The sequence below is a fragment of the Cheilinus undulatus genome, linkage group 1 (genome assembly GCF_018320785.1).
Source record: "Cheilinus undulatus linkage group 1, ASM1832078v1, whole genome shotgun sequence".
In the NCBI taxonomy this organism is placed as follows: Eukaryota; Metazoa; Chordata; class Actinopteri; order Labriformes; family Labridae; genus Cheilinus; species Cheilinus undulatus.
In genome coordinates, this window is record NC_054865.1 from 2,152,403 (window position 1) to 2,172,388 (window position 19,986).

At 38.9% G+C, this 19,986-nt stretch overlaps 2 protein-coding genes across 3 annotated transcripts in view; both read right to left on the minus strand.

Annotated features, from left to right (window-relative positions):
- Positions 1–1,463: 1,463 nt before the first annotated feature.
- tipin (timeless interacting protein) lies at positions 1,464–10,337 on the minus strand. 2 transcript variants are annotated; one of them, XM_041793838.1, is made up of 8 exons: positions 10,275–10,337; positions 7,374–7,539; positions 7,049–7,142; positions 6,787–6,862; positions 6,548–6,670; positions 6,395–6,449; positions 4,177–4,422; positions 1,464–2,188 (listed from the first exon to the last, which is right to left on the minus strand). In XM_041793838.1, exons 2-8 carry the CDS (start codon positions 7,507–7,509, stop codon positions 1,863–1,865), a joined length of 1,056 nt encoding a protein of 351 aa, XP_041649772.1. In that variant the 5' UTR covers positions 7,510–7,539; positions 10,275–10,337; the 3' UTR covers positions 1,464–1,862. The 2 variants fall into 2 exon arrangements, with proteins under 2 accessions (XP_041649772.1, XP_041649853.1); XM_041793919.1 differs by having other exon boundaries at positions 7,374–7,521; positions 10,275–10,319.
- Positions 10,338–11,413: 1,076 nt separating this feature from the next.
- lctla (lactase-like a) overlaps positions 11,414–19,986 on the minus strand; it is a 30,124-nt gene continuing 21,551 nt past the window's right edge. Inside the window, exons 9-13 of the mRNA XM_041793717.1 lie at positions 18,784–19,058; positions 18,541–18,667; positions 18,224–18,423; positions 18,038–18,101; positions 11,414–11,673 (exon numbers count right to left, since the gene is read on the minus strand). Of these exons, the coding sequence (XP_041649651.1) occupies positions 11,558–11,673; positions 18,038–18,101; positions 18,224–18,423; positions 18,541–18,667; positions 18,784–19,058 (782 nt within the window). The 3' untranslated portion in view covers positions 11,414–11,557. The remainder of the gene's footprint in view (positions 11,674–18,037; positions 18,102–18,223; positions 18,424–18,540; positions 18,668–18,783; positions 19,059–19,986) is intronic.

Consider the following 19,986-nt stretch of genomic DNA (forward strand, 5'->3'; position numbering starts at 1 on the left):
TAAAAGTCAAAGTTAGGAGTTCAAAAAGGTCAAGATTTGATTTAAAATGAAAAATTGTGAATCTAAAAGGACACAATATGAGAGAAAAGGTCAAAATTATTAAAAGTAAAAGTCAAAATCCTAAATTTCAGTCATAATCTTGGGACGCAAAATGAAAACATGAAGTGAAAAGACAAATTAATTTCTTTCCCTCATTCCTGACTTTTTTATCTAATTATTTCTGCTCTCTACTTTTTCAGATTTTTATAACTTACAAGGCTGTTTTTTTTCTTAAAGGTTAAATTTACATTTTTATACTGGAGGAAATCTGCAGACCTCATAGCAGCAGGCCAGTTCTAACTAAGATATGATCTTGCGGGCCGGGTAAAATTGCACCACAGGCCGCATGTGGCCCCCGGGCCTTGAGTTTCACACCTGTGCCTTCGATTATAGACCAGTGGTTCTCAACCTTTTCAGCCCGCGACCCCCTAAATAAAGGTGCCAGAGACCGGGACCCCCCACTGTACCTGAAGGTGGTTGAACACAGCCATGAACATTCAGGAATAGTCATGTGCAGACAAGGCCGTCCATTAGGGGGTATAAAGGGGAGAGCTTTCTGGGGCCCAGCCAAACTGGGTGCCCATGGAGGTCAGCAAAACCATGGTCCATTGTAAAGTTAAGCTGGGATAACCATATGTTATATTTAACCTAAATAGTAACCACACTTATCAAAGAAACATATATTTATTTATTCATTTGTGTAGTAAAAAGCCTTCTTAAAAATTCAAATCACTTTTGTCAACAAAAGAATGAAAACGGTTTCAAAATTGTTAAAATGGGTTAATGGCAAAAAAATGTTGGAAAAGGTGAAGTTGACTCTTAAAAGTAGCAGAAATGGGTTGGAAGTGGCAAAAGTAAGATAAAAATGGGTTTAAGAGGCAAAGAAGGGCATAAATAGTGGTAAAAGGGAGTAAATATGAGGTTGAAATAGCTTTAGATTGGCTAAATGGGTGGAAATTTAATAAAATGGGATGAAAAATTGTTATAAACTGGCAAAAAAAGGGTTAACTAAGAAAGAAGAAAATAGGCAGATATTGGCAAAATTTGTTTAACTACCAAAACTGGGCATATCAAATGGGGAAATGTGGTTAAAATGGAAAAAATGGGAGTAAAGAAAGGTTTAACAGGGGTTAATAATGGCAATAATGGGCTTAACAGGGGTAACATTAAGCTTAAGTGGCATGAACTGGTTTAGGAGTGCCAAAAACAGGCAGAGAAAAAGTGGTGGAAAGAGTTTAAAATGGACAAAAATAGGTGTACAATGGTAAAAATGATGAAAAGGGGTACAAACTTCCAGATATTAGCTTATAGAAGTAGTAAATATCGATCATATGTACAAAGATATTTATTTGTGAAGTTTTAGTCAGAAGCACCAGACCAGTGCCAGCTAAAGTTCATCCAGAAATCTATAAACCACGACAAACTTTAGAAATAAAAAAGCCTTTATTAAATTTATTATGTAATATGTGGATCTCAGCACACCATCAGAGTACAGCACCATGTCTTTATTTCTGACAGGAACATAACAGTTTTACAGAAATGTTTCTGATTAGAGGATGATTGATAAGGCATGGCGTGTTTTACTGCTTCCTTGGTTTTGACATAATATGACTGCAGCATTTGGGGAGCTCTAACAGAAATCATAAAAACACTTTATAGATCAAACACCAATCAATCAATCAAGAAAACTGAACAGCATCCTGCCTGCAGTGAAACCTAAAGAGTGAAAACTCCAGCTCAGTTTGCTGACTCAGCGCTGAGGTCAGTCTGTTTATTCCATATTTATAAAACAAAATGTACATTTGAACAAATTTGGTTGCAGATTAAGCTACACTCATTTCAGCAGGACTCTCCTCACACTCGGGTGGGTTTGTTGGTTTGTTATCAGCATCGAGGCCGTTTTCGTCTTCTTTCTCACACTGAGCTGCTTCTTCTGACGTCTCAGAGTCTTTCTCTGGAGGCTCGCTCTGCTCTTCTTCTTTTTGCTGTTTTTCTTGCGTGCTGCTGCTGCTGTCTGGCTGTGGGTGTAAATCCTCCACTTCCTCCTGCTCATCCTGAGCTTTAGACGAGTTGAGCATGTTTGCAGAGGAGACAGATGTGGGCTCATGTGGTGGCGCTGAAGAGTCGACAGGCTGCGAGTCTGAAGGATCTGATAAAATAAATAGTTCAGCACAGTCACATCAGGAATTTAAAGTTAGACAACGAACAAACACTAACTTTTATCTGCTCTCTCACACGTCACAATTAGGACAATCTTAAAGTCCCAAACTCATTCCCACACTCAGGATTAGGCAGAATCCATTTTTAATGCTTATTCCTCATGTTATAAGGCAGTGTTACTCAACTCCGCTCGACCAAAAAGCCAAATTGTTGAAAAATACCTTCGCAAGAGCCACAGTCTAAGTGGTGAAACGTGGCAAAAAATTGGTGAAAGTGGCATTAAAATGAGTTAAACATGGTTAAAGTGGTCAAAAAGTGGTAAAAAATGGGTGAAAAGAAGCAAAATAGGCAAAAAGTGTCAAAAATGGGGAGAACAAGTGGATAAGGGGCGTAAATTGGAAAAATGGGTGATGAGTGACAAAAAAATGAGTTTCAGGTGGCAAATAAGGTGCAAAAGCGGCAAAAATGAGGCGAAAAATGAGTGAAAAGTGACTATAATGGGCAAAAAGCAGCAAAGAGTAGCAAAAATAGGAAAATGTGGCATTTTATAGCAAAACGCAGTTTAAATGGGTGAAAAGTGGCAAAAAATGTTGAAAAAGGGCAAAAAAGAGAGATAAAAGTGGCAAATATCGGCAAAAAGTGGCAAAAACAAGCGCCAACAAGGGCCTACAGCAGCAACAATTGATCAAAAGTAGCAAAAAAAAAAGGGAAAAAAAATCTAATAAGGGCAATGGAAATTTACAGACAAATAATTAAGGTTGACAATTAAAGCCTCCAGTGTAATTGTGGGAAACAAACAGATTAATGTGATTTGTAATGGGTAATTTTTTAGGTCGAAGTTTCCCTATTTTATGGTCTTCTGGGGAATAATATTTTAAATTAAGACATAAAAGAGCCACGTGTTGAGTATCACTGTTAAAAGGTGTTACTGCAAGGTCTTTAAAAACTACATTATACAAGAAGCAGGTCAGACTGGGCACTTGTCAGCGTGCCCAAGGAGCTGAGCCCAAGCCTCTACAGGTAGGACTGGGCGGTAACCATCATACCCTTCCTGAATTTTACAGGGGTAAATGAAATCACCACTAGGTGTCAAAGGTCACATTACACTGCCGGTTGTCGCCGTGCACAGCGGGCAGAGCACACCTCCACCTGTGTTTCAAACCATACCCCAGTTTAGAGTGGACATAAAACTCAATCTGAGCTGTTCAAAGGAACTTTTTTCCTTCTTGTATTGGCAGGAAAATAAGATCACACATATTCAACAGTATGCAGTTCATTAGTCCTGTATGTGGGTTTTGAATAACGGAGGTGACGTCATGAAGTCTATTTAACAGTAAAGGAGGGGTAATCCTGACAGAACACCATTGCCAGGCAACACTGACTTTGAGACTGCTTGTTCTCATCCTGGCCTTGTTGACATTATTTCTTAGGGTATAAATAACAGAGGAACAAGCAGCTATAAAACAAGGCCATCAAAAATGCTTTTTTGGAGAAAAACCCCAGGTTCTAATGGTTTAGAGGAGCACTGTTGTTAGCCAGTCAGAGTCAGAGAATGAAGTTGTTTGACTTGTTTATGAATGCACATGTCTGCTATAGCTGTTTTCTGTCATTTCTGCTGTAAATCAGTCCTTAGTACACAAAAACCATGAGACAAATCTCAGTGTTCACTGTCCAGGTTATGAGCACAACGCACTAAACTCTATGAAATCTGTATGCCTTGAGTTTTTCTTCACAATAGAAGAAGTGAGAATTCTCCATGAGGCATTCAAAGATGTAGAGACCAGCAACTCCCAGAATACTCCCCAGCAGTGAACTAACAGCTGTTTGTGCTCATCTTCTCTCTGCTGGACCACCTCCCTTCTGTGATGAAGTCAGACACTAAAAACAGTCTGAGCCTCCATTCACCACCCATTTCCTCCTTGTTCATTGTCTTTTTGAGGCTCAGCTTCAGATGAACCCTAGTTTTCCTCCTCTCACCTGTTTGCTGCTGCTGCTGCTGTTGGCGAGAGAGTTTCCTCTCCAGCGCCTTCTGTCGGTTCAGCTCCATACGTCTGCGCTGCTCCTCAGTTAGAGAGGGGACAGTGGGGGAGGAAGGGAGGGAAGGTACAGGGACCGGAGCTGGAGTGGAGTGGATCGCCCCCTGCAGGTCATCAGGGAAATCTGCAGTATTAAACGGATCTAGATCCCCAAAGATGTGTGGTTCTGGAGGCGGCTCCTCTTCACCTAAAACAAAATTTATATACACAGAACTGTGATGTTACAGGTGGAATCTTAACACCAATCAGACTCAGGTATATGTCCCCAAAAGGAAAACAAATAATTACAATTTTTTTTCACAAATCCTGATTTGAAGCAGGGTTCTGCTGTCACTTCCAGGTTCACTAAATAAAGACATTTTCCCAAATCTTTTTCAGCCATTTTGACCAAAGAATTAAGGCTTTAAAATGTCAATCTTCAGTAGTATTTATACACAAAAGCTGACGTGAAAGAGAGGGCCTTGTCCATGTAACCCTCAAGTGTGTGTCGTCAATCCATCCATCCATCCATCCATTTTCTATACCGCTTATCCCGTTGGGGGTTGCAGGGGGGCTGGAGCCTATCCCAGCTGTCATTGGGTGAGAGACTGGGTACAGCCTGGACTGGTCGCCAGTCAATCACAGGGCTGACACACAGAGACAGACAACCACGCACTCTCACACCTACGGGCAATTTAGAGTCACCAGTTAAGCATGTTTTTGGTATTAGGAGGAAGCCCGGGAGAGAACCCACACATGCAAACTCTTTACAGAAAGGCCCTGACCAGGAAGCAAACCAGGGACCTTCTTGTCTCTAAAGTTTTAACATTTTTAAATCATCTCCTGTGCTGGCATCAAAACATGCAGAACGATGCTTGCAATGTTTTAGTTCTGTTATTGTGCAATGAAGACAGTATACAAAAGTTTTACAGCATTTCTGGTCATTAAAGATTAAGCCTTTCAAACAATCCCATTTTTAAGTTACGATTAATCTCAGAATTTTTATAACCAGTAGTAAGTTATCTCCCTTTTTGGTCACATTTAAAACTCCTCTATTTTGCATTTAAAACTGTTTTGGTTCCATTTCAGACTTTTGTACTGACCAAAACTAAAGTAAGTGACTTCCTGTTTGCATAGATACCTGCTTTTATTTTGAAAGAAAATAACATCCCTTGGGTAGATCTAGGAATTAGACACAGATTTTTACCACAGAAAAGGAACTTGTAAAGGAAATAAGAGGGCAGTTAACAGGCTAATGTATAAGAACACAAGGTTCAAATGACTTCCAACTCATCCACTGAGCTGTCAGAGTTTTTAAAGGTAAATTAGACATTAAGGAGCAGTGGTGGACTTATTTTACATCTCTGTGGCTGCAGGGAGACCCTGATGGGGACCAAAGCACGCAAATGTTAAAAAAGCAAATGCACCAATTATGGGCCTTAACCACAATTAATGCATTACTTATGATACACTTATCAAAACTAAAAAAAAAAAAATCCCAAATATTGAGTCCCAATGACTTCAATTTTTGTGCTCTCAGCATCAAGACATGCATTAGTATTTAATTTTTACTAGAATCGTGTAACTGTATGTGTGTGTGTACCAGCACGTGACATGAGTGTCAGGGAAAACAACGATTCTGGTTAGACTGATTATTATTGTAGTGGCCTTACAGCCCGCTGTTCTCCCAGCATCGTCTCATTCCTTTTCTTCTGTCACTCGTGTTTACACAACAGCAGAACAAGGGAGATGAAAAGGTACCAGGAGTGTCTGACATGAAGATTTCCTTGACTTCCTTTCAGTTTTCTCACTCAGAGCCTGTTAGCTTGTTTTACTACGTGGAGATATTTGTGCATTAATAACATCTGCACATAACATATCCCTCCCTCACTCCTGACAGCATCAAGGCAAAACTATTTGGCTTACAGCCGTCAAAGGCCCTTCATTACAAAGCAACACACTTTTGTTTTGCTGTGTTTGACTTAAAAGTACTATATTTCATACTACTAACAAATGGAGCCTGAAATTCACAGAAAATTAAACATTCAGTGTGGACAGTGAGCACCTGATGGTGTGTTATGCAACACAATATCTGATATGGAACAGGATGGGACCACAGTTTAGATACACCAGAGCTCCTCTAACAAACAGAGTTGAGTTTGTAACTTTAAAATCTTTACCAATAAAGTCTTCGTGTGTCAACGGCATGTCCAGTCGGATCCGTTTCAGACAAGTCTGTACAGCAGAGAAAACGCCATGAGTCAAAATAGTTATAGAGCGTTAACACCTGTTTAATTTAGTGAACTTTAAGAGATTAGAGACTTGAATCCCACCTGCACTTCCTTCTTGTTGCCAAGCTTCTCCACTCTGTCAATAAAATCTTCAAACTGTAGTTTTGGGAACAAGCGGTGAGCCCAGTTCTCCATCTTCTGCATCAGCAGCCGCAGATCCTCAGCCTTGGTTTAACAAAGCAACCAAACCCCATCAAACTATGTCAAACATGTCTGATATTATTAAGGACCAGTGACATCTGCTGATTGGCTGTTTTTACCAGTCTGTGCTCAGCACTCACCTCGTGGCCTTTGCCTTTGAAAAGAACATTTTCAAACAGCGTTCGCAGAGCGGGAAGTCCTCTATCTGAGATTAGCCTGAGGGGGGAAAAAGGGCTAAATGTTCAAATGTGTGAAAGCTGATCACATCCAGCAGACATGGTTTGCTATCATTAAGTTACACATTTCTCTTGAACTCATGGATGTTTTATTTCCACTCTCCTTTTAGCTCTGGTCTAGTTTCCTAAGAAATATGAGGTGCATGCTAAAAGAGGACTAAAGTACCTCTGAGAGTCCAGTTTGGGTTGTGGCCTCTTCACTCCTTTTCTTTTAGCAGCAGGAACATCGGCCAGCTTGGACACCTCGCCGTTCTCTTCCTCTGCAGGAAACATTAGAAACAGCATGTTTAAAAACACGCTGACATCAGAAAATCTTCAGGACTTGAGCTGGTTTCTCTGATCATGAAGACTTGATCGTCTCCTCTGTGTGTTTTAATTTATGTATACTTACTCTCCTTCCATGAACAAATCCTGTTCATCTCACATTTCTTGACATAAACTGCCTTTAAGTGTTGATTATTCTCATAAAACAAACTCAAGCAGCCTCTCACCATTTCCAAAAGGGTCTCCGTCCTCCTGTCCTCCCTGGCCGGGTGAGTGAGGAGGAGGGAGAGGAGGGAAAGCTTCATCCTCTAAGCCGTCATAGTCTGGGATGTCAAAGAGGCCGTCTTTCTGAGGGTCCGCCATTGTCTTTAATTCCTAAAAGAAACTTATCCCCTGTAAAAATCACGCAAATTTTAAAAGCAACTAAGGTATCAAGATCACTTCATGCTGTACCTGTGAAATCACAACATGAGGTATTTTAAAATCACTGTAATTATTATTTACGTTGAGAAATCAGCGCCTAATATTAGCCACCACCTCTCTGTGAGCTAATGGAAGTTGATTTAAGGGATCCACCAATGGGTTGTCTGGATCTGCCAGACATTAAGCTGAATCCTTAAAATGGTGGCTTTAGGGCAAAGTGAGCAAAGGTTAGAGGGTAAGTTGAGCGAACAATTTAAGGCTTTTAAGATCGGTTTCCCCTCTAAAGTTTGATAGGTATTAACTGAATTCACCTCAGAACATGACTTTTGTTGTTACAGATATTTCTCCTCTTATCAAATCAGGCTTTTTCTTTTTTGGTTTTAATATCTTAAAATTAGGGATGCACATTATTATCGGTATGACATCAATATCAGCAGATATGAACATTTCTGCCGTTAATACAGCTGACTTTTTGGCTATAAAAATCGGTCTATATCAGCTGTGAGTATTAGTCATATGCACAAATAGGTTAGTGGATTTGAGGATGGACCATCAGACCTCTGTCAGCTTAAGTTTTTTCTACATTGATCATCATTCCTGACACTTTAAAGTAGGGCTGGGCAATTAATCGAAAATTAGATTAAATTGCAATATTGCCCGCTGCAATTTTCAAATCAAAGAAACTGCAATATTTTTAACTTGAAATGTGTCCAAATAGCAGATTAATAAATCATTTTTTGCAGCGGCAGAGATCTTATGCACATTATGCAAACATTAAAGTGTCCGTTTTTTTATAATTGTTTACAAAAATCCTTTTTGTGTTTATGTATATTTTTCTTAATCAAAATGAGTGATATAAAAATGATAATCCCCTTAAACAAAGCAAATGACATCACATTTGCAATACGAGCAAAACAGTTAGCTCATTCTAAATAAAACTGATGAAGCTTAGCGTTACTTCACGAAAGTCATAGCCCAGCTGCAATCAGCTGGTAGCCAGCCTCACCTCCTCCACCCCAGCTGCCTCCTTTATAGCTTAAAGCTTGTTGCACCCTCATATTGAGATTCATGCTACTATGGATTAATTGCTTCAGAAATAAGTTCATTGTTGTTAACACACGTTCGTATTTATGGGATTATTTATTACTTGAATTTGCCAAAAAATACATACGATTAACCCAAGAATAATCACCTATTAACTCACAATCGCAATATTTGGGGAAAAAAATCGCAATAAGATTATTTTTGCAAACCATTCAGCCTTACTTTTAAGTCTGTGTTAAGGAATGAAATTTGTCCATTTATTCATCCTCTAACTATAAATTATGTGTTTTAAGGACTGGAGTTTACAGACTAAATTACAGTTAAATATTGTTATTAATGTTGGTATTGGCTAGAATTAATTTGTAAATATCAGCATATCTGATAACAGAAAAAAAATTAAAAATTGTGCATCCCTACTTGAAATGAGATGCTTTATCTAATGTGTTATGCCTTGAGCACTTTCTTCTTTTAATAAAACAAATATACTTCTAAACTTGATGTTTTTGCACATTTGACAAATTTCTGTCTCTGCATGCAAAAGTTGACATTAAGTAAGTATTTTCTAAAAAATTTGCTAAATCATCATTGAATTTATTTTATTTTTGTAACACTGCAATGGTATTTCTGGTGTCTTATAAACCCATGAGGGTTGGGCACTTGTACCTTAAAGTACAATCGATCAATCATTATTTGATCGGACTGAGAGGATCTCAAAGCTAGACAAATGAAAAGCTGACTAGAAGAATAACGCATGCAATGGAAGCTTTTGTGCAGCTAAAATCAACAGAGATGTTTATCAGAAGTGACTCAGACATCACAGATCTGTTAGTTTTTGACTTTTGTCATCATAAATATTATATCCGAGTAAAGAAGCAAAGCTACCTGAACCTCAAAATGCTAGAGGGACCCTAAGGAAAGGTCACAGTTCATATTCCCCTGTAACCTGGATGACTGAATATCGAACGACTGTTCTGATTGGTCAGTGATCTTAAACTAACTGGTTGTTTCTTCGGACTAATTCTTAAGTGTGAAACTATTCGTGAACACTTCATGTTAAGGTTTAAACTTAAAACTCAGGTGTTCTGTTTACCCCATGATGGCTCCTACCTACTTCAATTAACTTCCTCCTTACCAGGGCAAAGTGGAATCACATGCATATATGCACACAGGAGAGATCTTGAACTAAAGGTTAATGTTATCATTCTCCATCTGTCTCCGTTTTCCTGACCTGGAGGATGGCAGTAAAAATGGGCTCATCGTATCCCACTCTCCCCTATCGGTCGGCAGCGTCATCATCAGAAGGCGGTAAACTGACTCATGACCAAAACACTGACTGTTAAACATCTCAGCCCTCTTTGTTACAGAGCCACAGACACATAAACCGATCACAGCGAGTCGACAGAATAGTTCGTCTTCATTTAGGCCTTTAACTGATCCTGACTTTGTGCCAGAGTCGTATTTTTAGTAGTTTCGGAGTTGGTGTGTGGCTGATTACAAGCTGCTGGCTGTGGTGGTAACAACGTCTCTTTAGGTAAATAAGCTAACATGTTAGCTAGCTGCCATCAGTGTATCGTGTAAAGTCGAATCACAACACAAAGTCCGTTAACAGGTTTAGAGATACGACACTGCAGTTTACATTAATTAACATTATATTGTTCTACCTGCCACGATCTGTCCGGAGATGCTGAAGCAATGCGAGGCGCGAAGTTGACTATATATCCTTCCGGTGAGTCTTCCTTTTCAAAATAAAAGCCACTGTGGAAAATAAATTCAATACGACCAAAAGGAATACGGTGTTGATTTTGAGACTAAAAAATTGTAATATGATGTTAAAAATTCAAATTCGAGCTATTGAATGAATCGTAAAATAACCTTGACAATTCTAAGGATGTAAAACAGCTTATCTTATACTCTAAAAACAACAAGGAGTGTGAAGAAAAGCATCTGCTGCTTTGGGCCAGAATGTGAACATGAAATGCAAATTAATAGACTTCTATTAATTTATTAACATATATAATAATAAAAAAAATGAATATTTAAGGCATGGCAGCTTATTACCGAAAAAAGAAATGACAGAGAAAGGAGTAAATGATTAAAAGGTCCTCCTCTCAACTGCAATTTGGTGGTAAAATGTTAGTAACAGTGGAGAAAGTTTGTTTAATTGATTATTCTTCAAACTGTACCAGCTGGCCCTCATAATAATAATTGTGGCAGAAATGAGATTTGCATTTGGGATAACTTTGCACCAAAGGAATGAAACAGCATACTTTATCCCTGGATATGAGTTTTTCTTGGATTAGTGCAAACCTTTAAGTAGTTTGAGTGAACCATGTGTGCTTGAGCATATCTCAGTCTTTAAAAATTGTGAAATTCCCCAAATTGGGCCATAATCCCACCATCTTGTAAAGCTCTGCTATTTCAGAAAGCCATTTTACACTCTTTATTCTAGGTTTGGATTTTATTTTGAAGGATGAAAAATCATGGAGGAAATGGTCTTTGTTTACATTTTGTCTGACTTGATGTAGATTCTTATTCATAGAAATAGAGTTTACTCAACTATCAGCACCAACAAAGTCTTAAAAATGTGTTTAATAGAAGTTTCTGATCCACAGAGTACAACACTTGATCTCCATCACTCGTATTTCTTAGTTTTACAAACTCTTTAAGAATAAACCATCTTCTCTTTACAGTTTTCTCGAGCATTTTAGGAAAGGTAGCTACCCTAAAAACCACACAAGACCAGTTTCTTAAAAAAAGAAATCATCTTCATGATAATAGCAATGTAGCAAGCTTGAGTTGTTGCAGCTCCTCTGTCTCGAAGGGTACAACCTGATTATTTGAAAACAGAATAGCAGACAGTGAAATGAACACATGCTCTGGACAGTTTGAGGCTTTTACAGCTTTAAAGTCACTCTCAGATTAATGTGTATGTTTCTGTGTCCAATCAGAGGCGTCCACGCAGCAGGAACATGAGTAAGACGGCACTGAGGAGGATGCAGAGCGTGCAAACTGTGGGGACCACGATCTCCGTCACCATCTCCATGTGGCCAATCAGTGGATCTGAAAAACAAATCAATGTAAGTTGAAGGATCTCTGTTAACAGTCCAAACATCACGTCAGTAGAAACACACAGTGTTATGAAAAGTATTTGCTCCCTTCATTATTTCTTTTTTCTTTTTTTTGCATTTTTGTCTCACTTAAAATTTTCAGTTCAAACAAATTTTAACATTAGACAAAGATAACCTGAGTAAATAGAAAATTCAGTCTTTAAATGATGATTTCATTTATCAAGGGTAAATCCATCCAAACCTACCTGTTAACTAGTCATTGCCAACCTTTTAAATCATGAATTAACTCTGATTAACCACATTTTTTGAAAAGCTGAGTTTAATTTCTCTAGCCATGCCCAGGCTTGGTTACTGTCATATTGATGGGATACAGTCATGGACCAAAGTATTGGCACCCCTGGATTTTTTCCAGAAATATACACCATTTCTCCCAGAAATTGTTGCAATTACAAATATTTTCGGTATACACATGTTTATTTCCTTTATTTGCATTGGAACAGCACACAAAATCCGAAGAAAAAGACAAAATTGACATAATTTTACACAAAACTCAAAAAATGGGCTGGACAAAATTATTGGCACCCTCAACTTAATATTTGGTTGCTCACTCTTGGGAAAAAATAACTGTAACCAATCACTTCTTATAACCATCAACAAGCTTCTTACACCTCTCAACTGGAATTTTGGACCATTCTTCTTTTACAAACTGCTCCAGGTCTCAGATTTGAAGGGTGCCTTCTTCAACAGCAGTTTTGAGATCTCTCCATAGGTGCTCAATGGGATTTAGATCCAGACTCATTGCTGGCCACTTCAGAACTCTCCAGCTTTGTCTCCAACCATTTCTTGGTGCTATTTGAGGTATGTTTGGGGTCATTGTCCTGCTGGAACACCCATGACCTCTGACCCAGACCCAGCTTTCTGACACTAGGCCCTACATTGTGGCCCAAAATCTTTTGATAGTCTCCAGATGTCATGATTTCTTGCACACAGTCAAGGCACCCAGTGCCAGAGGCAGCAAAACAAGCCCAAAACATCTTTGAAGCTCCACCATGTTTGACTGTAGGTACTGTGTTCTTTTCTTTGTAGGCCTCATTCTCTTTTCTGTAAACAGTAGAATGACGTGCCTTTCCAAAAAGCTCTACCTTAGTCTCATCTGTCCACAAAATGCTCTCCCAGACATTTTTTCAAATTCCAGTGTGGCTTTTTTATGTCTCTTTGTCAGCAGTGGGGTTCTCCTCGGTCTCCTGCCATAGCGCTTCATCTCATTCAGATGACCACGTATGGTCCCAGCTGACACTTTTGCACCCTGTGTCTGCAGGACAGCCTGAATTTGTGTGGAAGTTGACTGAGGATGTTTATCCACCATTCCAACTATCCTGCGTTGCATTCTTTTGTCAGTTTTTCTCTTCTGTCCACATCCAGGGAGATTAGCCACAGCTCCATGGGTTTTAAACTTCTTGATCATATGTGACCAAAGCCAGATAAAGTTCTTGCAAGTCGGCATTCTGGTGGTTGAGAAAAATGGATACAAAGTCGTTTTCTTCAAAATGATCATTTTTCGTTTTTTCTCATTTTATGCAAGTCCGACATTTAAACTACTCATTCAATGAAAAAAGTAACACAAATGTGATATTTAAAAGCATTCATTTTGTGTTTAAAAATGCCCTCTTTTCGTAGTTTCTGCAGGGAGATTGAGGGGAGGGGAAAGCAAAACTGCAGGGTGATAATTGGCCACTCAGTCCGCCATTGTCCCCAGTTTCGCCCATTGAGATGGACAATAACAAACACCGCATGGCTCAAACTCCAACCCCCGTCGGCACGTAACTACAGCTGTTTCTAGTTATCACCTTTATCAACAAGCCTCAAGATGCACCCTGCAGCGAAGAAAAGTAGAAGAGACGATGAAGAAGCAGCAAGAATTATCAACAGACTTGGGACAACTTCAGGATCACTCGACAGTGTAAGTTTGATGAAGGAGGCAGATTTCCTATGGGAATATTTTGATGAGCGTCAACAGTACGATTCAGAAGCTTGGTTTGGGTGGACTTTATGTAAATGTGGCTCTATTGTTCACGCCCATCACCCGGCCTGCCTGAAGATAGGAGAAGTCCTGAAACTTTGAACCTGGTTTTCTCAGAGCAAATAGGAACTAGAAGTTAACATTAAAATGTGCATATCTTTGTAAAATATGCTCAGGTTAAGGTGTGTGATACACCATTTGAAAGCTTGGAATCTACACTTTCATAGTGTGTAAAAAACTCAAAAATGACCTCGGACGACTTGCAGGAGTTTTTACCAGCTTTGGTCACATATGACGCACAGTGGACAAAGGAATTTCAAGATCTCTGGAGATGGTCTTTAACCTTGAGATTGTTCATATTTTTCCTCAATTTTGCTTTTTAAGTCCTCAGACAATTCTGGGCTCCCCTTCCTCTTCCCCATGCTTGGTGTGACACACACAGGCACACAACACAAAGGTTGAGTCAACTTTTAGACATTCTAACTGGCTTCAGGTGTGATTCTACATTGCCAGCACCTGTTACTGCCACAGGTGAGTTTAAATGAGCATCACATGCTGGAAATAAAATGATTTACCCACAGTTTTAAAAGGGGGACAATCATTTTGTCCGGCCCATTTTTTGAGTTTGTGTAAAATTATGTCAATTTTGTCTTTTTTCTTCAGATTTTTTGTGTTTTTTCAATGCACATAAAGGAAATAAACGTGTGTACCAAAAACATTTGTAATTGCAACAATTTCTGGGAGAAATGGTGTATTTTCTGGAAAAATTCCAGGGGTGCCAATACTTTGGTCCATGACTGTAATAAATGTCATTGCACAGCAACATCATATTCCACCATATTGTTAGGGGCCAGTCGGAACCAAAAATACAAGGGTCAACATTGTCGTGTGGCAATTAAACAGCACATTTAAACACAAAAAGGCTTTGCTAGCTCAGACTCATCATAACTGAGATTTTGTTATAAAAACACATTTTCCACTGATAAATTTAGCTCCTATGGCATTGACCACTCAACTTTAAAGAAAAGATAGGTGTATTCATTTCCAACATTCATAGCATGACTTACTGAAAAAAATACTCTACTCTTATTCAATATTTCTTTGGGTTTATAGCCTTCCAAAACTAGACTTCCACTCCCCTTTTTTCCATTTATCTGCTTGCAAAATCCTAAAACCAGCTGTCTGCAACTTGCCAGACTGAACTGCTCATCAGACAGCCTGAATGGAGCTGACGTGGCTCGGTTCATAGCTACAACCATCACCATCAGTCTTACAAATCTTTGGTCTGAACTGGACAAAATGGTACCAAATGAGGAGCTTTCATAATCCAGATCTCTTAAAGTTCAGCTGGATGGACAGAAATAAAGCCATGCTTTTAGTTAACTAGCAGAATACATCAGATCATGTCAGCTGATGGGATGGACTTTAATGCATGCCAGTAGTCCAGGGGTGTCAAACTCAAGGCCCGGGGGCCAAATCCGGCCCGTGGTACAGCTATATCCGGCCCGCAAGATCTCACGACTTTTCTATTCTAACTGGCCCACCAGTATGAGGTCTGCAGATTTCCTCCAGTATAAATGTGTAAACTTTACCTCGATGATTTAAAATATCCTTGTTGAATTATAAAAATCTGAAAAAGAGTGAAAGTAATTCAAAAAAGTAAGGAAGGTGGGAAAATAAATTAATGTCATTTCATACTTTCAATCTTGCATCTCACAGTTCTGATTTAAACTTATGAGTTTGACTTTTTTCATGTTTTGATCTTCAAGATTCACATTTTAAAATCCTGGGTCATATTTTTACCTTTTAAACTTGTGATTTTGACTTTCTATCTCATATATTTGCCTTTTAAAAACATTACTCTGCCTTTAAATTTCATGTTTTGACCATTTGAATTAATAGGTTTGACTTTTTATCTCGGTCTTTGAGCCTTAAAACTAATCATTTGACTTTTTGTATCTCAGAATGATTTGCTATCAGTGTTATTTATATTTTTTATATTTTACTAATGGGGAAAATGAGGTTGACAGTCAATGGTCAAATGTCGACCTTGTTGGACTCTTAGGTTAGGCCTAAATTCAAAATCTGCGATTGACTTTCACACTCCTGGTCTAAATAGTCTGGCTCTCAGGACGTCTTATTGGAGCAAATCTGGCCCCAGACCCATTATGAGTTTGACACCCCTGCAGTAGACATTTCATCTACACAACCAATCCAGTTAAGATGAAGGCATCCCCAGTATGCGGTCTGAGCTTTTAAGGTTTACCACTTGGCAGTTCGAATGCCCTAATGAGGGGTGTCAAATTCAATCACAGCAGGGGCCGGATTCTGGATTCATGTCTAACCTGAGAGCCTAACAGGGTCAACATTTAACCAGAACTGTCGACCTCATTTTCACCAGTAATAAAATATGAAAAAAACAGCACTGGTGATAAATCATTTGGAAATTTAAAAAGTGAAAATGATAAGTTTAAAGGCTCATATCTGAGATAAAAATTCCAGTTTATTAGTTCAAAAGATCAGAACACGATATTAAAAACAGAAAAATAATATTTTTAAAGAGCAAATATATGAGGAGAAAGTTGAAATCATAAGTTTGAAAGGTGAAAATATGAGATCAATTTTGAAAACATCAGTTAAAAAGTCAAAATATGACTTAAAATTTTAAATTGTGAGTCTGATGGGTCAAAATATTTGATTGAAAAGCCAAAATTAGGAGTTGAAAATGTCAAAATATGAGCCAGAATTCAAAATGATGACTTAAAAAGTTAAAATTATGACTTAAATTCAAAATTGGGAGTGTAAAAGGTCAAAATATGATCTAAAACATACAATTTATTCCTTCAAAATGTCAAAATATGAGAGAAAAATTTTGAAGTCATGTTTGTAAAAGTGAAAACATGGGATTAAAAAGCCAATGTAAGGAGTTGAAAATGTCCAAATATGACTTAAAATATAAAACTGGGAATCTAAAAAACGAAAATGTGACATACAGTGCTTAACAAATTTATTAGACCACCTGTCATATTTGTCTCAAAGACCATCCAGTATCATGAAGTGCTTTAATGCAGACTCTTTCATTGTCAGTGAGCTCTCCACGTTTTACCATTTTTAACAAGAATGAGGAATTTCAAACTGAATTCACCCAAATATGAGCCGGCTCACTGGGCTTCTCTGAGAAGTCAGAAATGAATCAAGCATAACATTCAACCACTAAAACTAATTTTTCTCTTCAGGAATGCAAGTAAATAACTATAGTTTGACATATTAATCAAGAAATATTAATGTGCTTTACTTTTTTTTCAGTTTTTTGTAAATCAGTAAATTTTAAAATTCATTGATAACAATAATAATTCTATTTTAGCATTAGAAATATCATTTGGGTTAAAGAGCTTCTACATATTAATGTATTAACCATTGCAGAAACATAAAAATGATTTTGGTTTTACCAATTTTTACCATTGCTGTTAACTTAGGGCAGCTGTGGCATAAACCTTACTTTGGGAGATGGGCTAATAAATTTGTTAAGCACTGTATAAAGTCCAAATTATGAGTTGAAAAGGTCAAAGTATGAAATGAAGAGTCAAAATCATATGTTTGGGTCGTAATCTTGAGATGCAAAGTTGAAAATATGAAATAAAACACATATTCATTTCTTTCCCCAAATTTTGAGTTTTTATGAAATCTCTTTACCTTTTCAGATTTTTATGATTTAACAAGGATATTTCAAATAATCAAGTTGAAGTTTACATTTTTTATACTGGAGGAAATCTGCAGACCTCATACTGGTGGGCCAGTTCGAATACAAATATGATCTTGTGGGCCGGATATAATCGTTCCACGGGCCGGATTTGGACCCCGAGCCTTGAGTTTGACACCCCTGCTTTAATGGATGTAAACCCCTCTGACTGCATTGGCTAAACATGGTAGAAGTTAAACCCAGACTGCTCACTATGAGAAATCTAGCCAGCATGAGGCCTGAAACCCAACAGCGAGACTGGCTGATGCCCTCTGATGACTGTCTGATAGCTGTGTGACGTGCCGTGGAGTGAATAAAGAAAATCATGATAAAAGAAGTTTAAAGTGGAATTAAACACCATCTTTGCAGAGACATCTCAATCAGAAACGTTAGTACCTAAACTTCATCATGCACTGGCCAAGACTTTTGCATTCCTGCATGTTCCTGATTTCCCTGGGACTTTCTTCTAGCTGGAGGGGCAAAACAAAGAAAAACCCTGTTAGAAAATGGAAGAAAACAAGCTTGAAACAGAATTTTCCTTTGTTTGGCCCCACCTAGCTCATCAAAAAGCTTCTGTAAATATTGAGCTGTACCAACCTGCTGCCAGGAGCTGGTTACTGGAGGAACAGGTTTCTATGGATTTCCTTTTCCAACTTTCCACCTGCAAATTTCAAACAAAATCTTTAAGATCCAACAAACACTCCTTATGAAGATCTAAAAAACCTCTCAGCAGCTGATTGACATATTTTGGTCCTGGGTTGAAGCGTAATGTTAGTGTTGTACCTCTCTCTGGTTGGGGAAACCGTTCGAGCTGATGATGCGTTTGTAGAACTGGACAGAGGCCTTGGGGTAGCGTGGTTTATTTTTGTTCCTGAAGTCCACGTAGTAAAGTCCAAACCGCTCTGAGTATCCTTCATCCCACTCAAAGTTATCGAGGAGAGACCAGGCTGTGTAACCCTTCACATTCACACCGTCTTTAACCGCTGTACGGTAAAAGAAGAAGGATAATATATCACACTTGCTCTGTTTAAAATATGAATTAAACATTCTTTACAACTCATACATTTGAGGAGACCTGGTTTTAAGGAGGCTGCTTTCACCTTTGAGCATTTCGTTGATGTATTCCTTGAAGTACTGCATCCTCCAGTCGTCACAGAGGTCGGTGCAGAGCATTTTCTCTGACACGCCGTTTTCTGTCACGTAGATCATGGGGTTCCCGTACTGAGTCTGTTTAAAAGACGCGAAACAGCATAAAAGATAAATACACCATACAGTCTTTCTTCCAGTTTCCTTTGATAAACCTTAAAGCTAAAATCTCCATGTTTGATCTGAGTGTCTTGTACCTTGACAAAGTTCAACAAGCGTCTGAAACCCCAGGGAACAGAGTAGAGCCATTCAGAGCCGGGATCAGGCCACTGTGGGTCAACCAGCTCTGCGAGGTCACGGTCTGCAAAGTAGCTGTCCCCGACACCTGATGGGTAATTCTTCATGGTGACGTAACGGGTGGTGAAGTGTCCGAGGCCAAGGAAGTCGCAGGTTCCCTTATTGTAGCTCTTCTCCTGAGGGGAGAAGACGGGCAGCCGAGACGCTCCGAGGCCCTGCTGACCGCTCTTCCTGCCTGAACATAGAGTGAAATCAAACTAATCAGTCAACTGCATTCTCCTCAACATTTTTATTTCATGCCTCGTAGTTTTAAAAAGTATCAATTTCAAAGAGGACATATTTAGAAAAACTAGGGATGTAGATATGGATTTTTGCTGATTTCAGATATGCCATTATCTACAAACACATTTTAGTGGATATATTTACCACTAATATATTTATATTTTTTCATTGTAAAGACCAAGTTTCTTCAGTGCAAAAAGAGGCTGAGTCAAGCGGAGCTGAGAGCGAGCGGGGCAGGAGACAGTCTGGTAGCTGTTTTACGTTTGGGACATTATTCCAAATGTTCAGGTCTCATGCTGGGCCTCCTTGAATGTGTGGCGCCCATAGACTGTAGAAAGAATTGGACAAACCCTGTGTGACGTCAGTCATCTGCTTACAATAGGCGGAGTAAAACGGCTTTTGAAGCCAATCCGTGGATGCTTCCATATTGAAATCGTGGTCTCAACTGAACTTTGGATCAACCTAACGGCCCGCCCACTAAACGTGACTTCCTGTCAGCCTGCTAGCTAGCATTCCAATTGACAGGAATGGAGCCTCTGCCTGCCGAGCTATCTGTCAATCAAATGTGAGGCGCCAATCACCGTAAAGTGAGGTTTATCCTAAATATAATCCAAACGATTGTGGTACAAAAAATTCCCCCCTGTACAGTGGGAGCACAATAAGACACTAGCTAATGAGACACGTTTGGTGTTTTGAACCAGGCTGTAAACCAGTTTATTTTGTGTGTCAAAACTGGCTATTTAACATGTGTGCAGATGGAACTTCTGGTTTTCCTGCAGCCAGCCTCAAGTGGACACTCGCGGTATAGCAATTTTTTGCACTTCCGCATTGGCTTCATTTTTAGGACCGGAGGTTGCTGCTTGGTGGCACCCTAAAATACA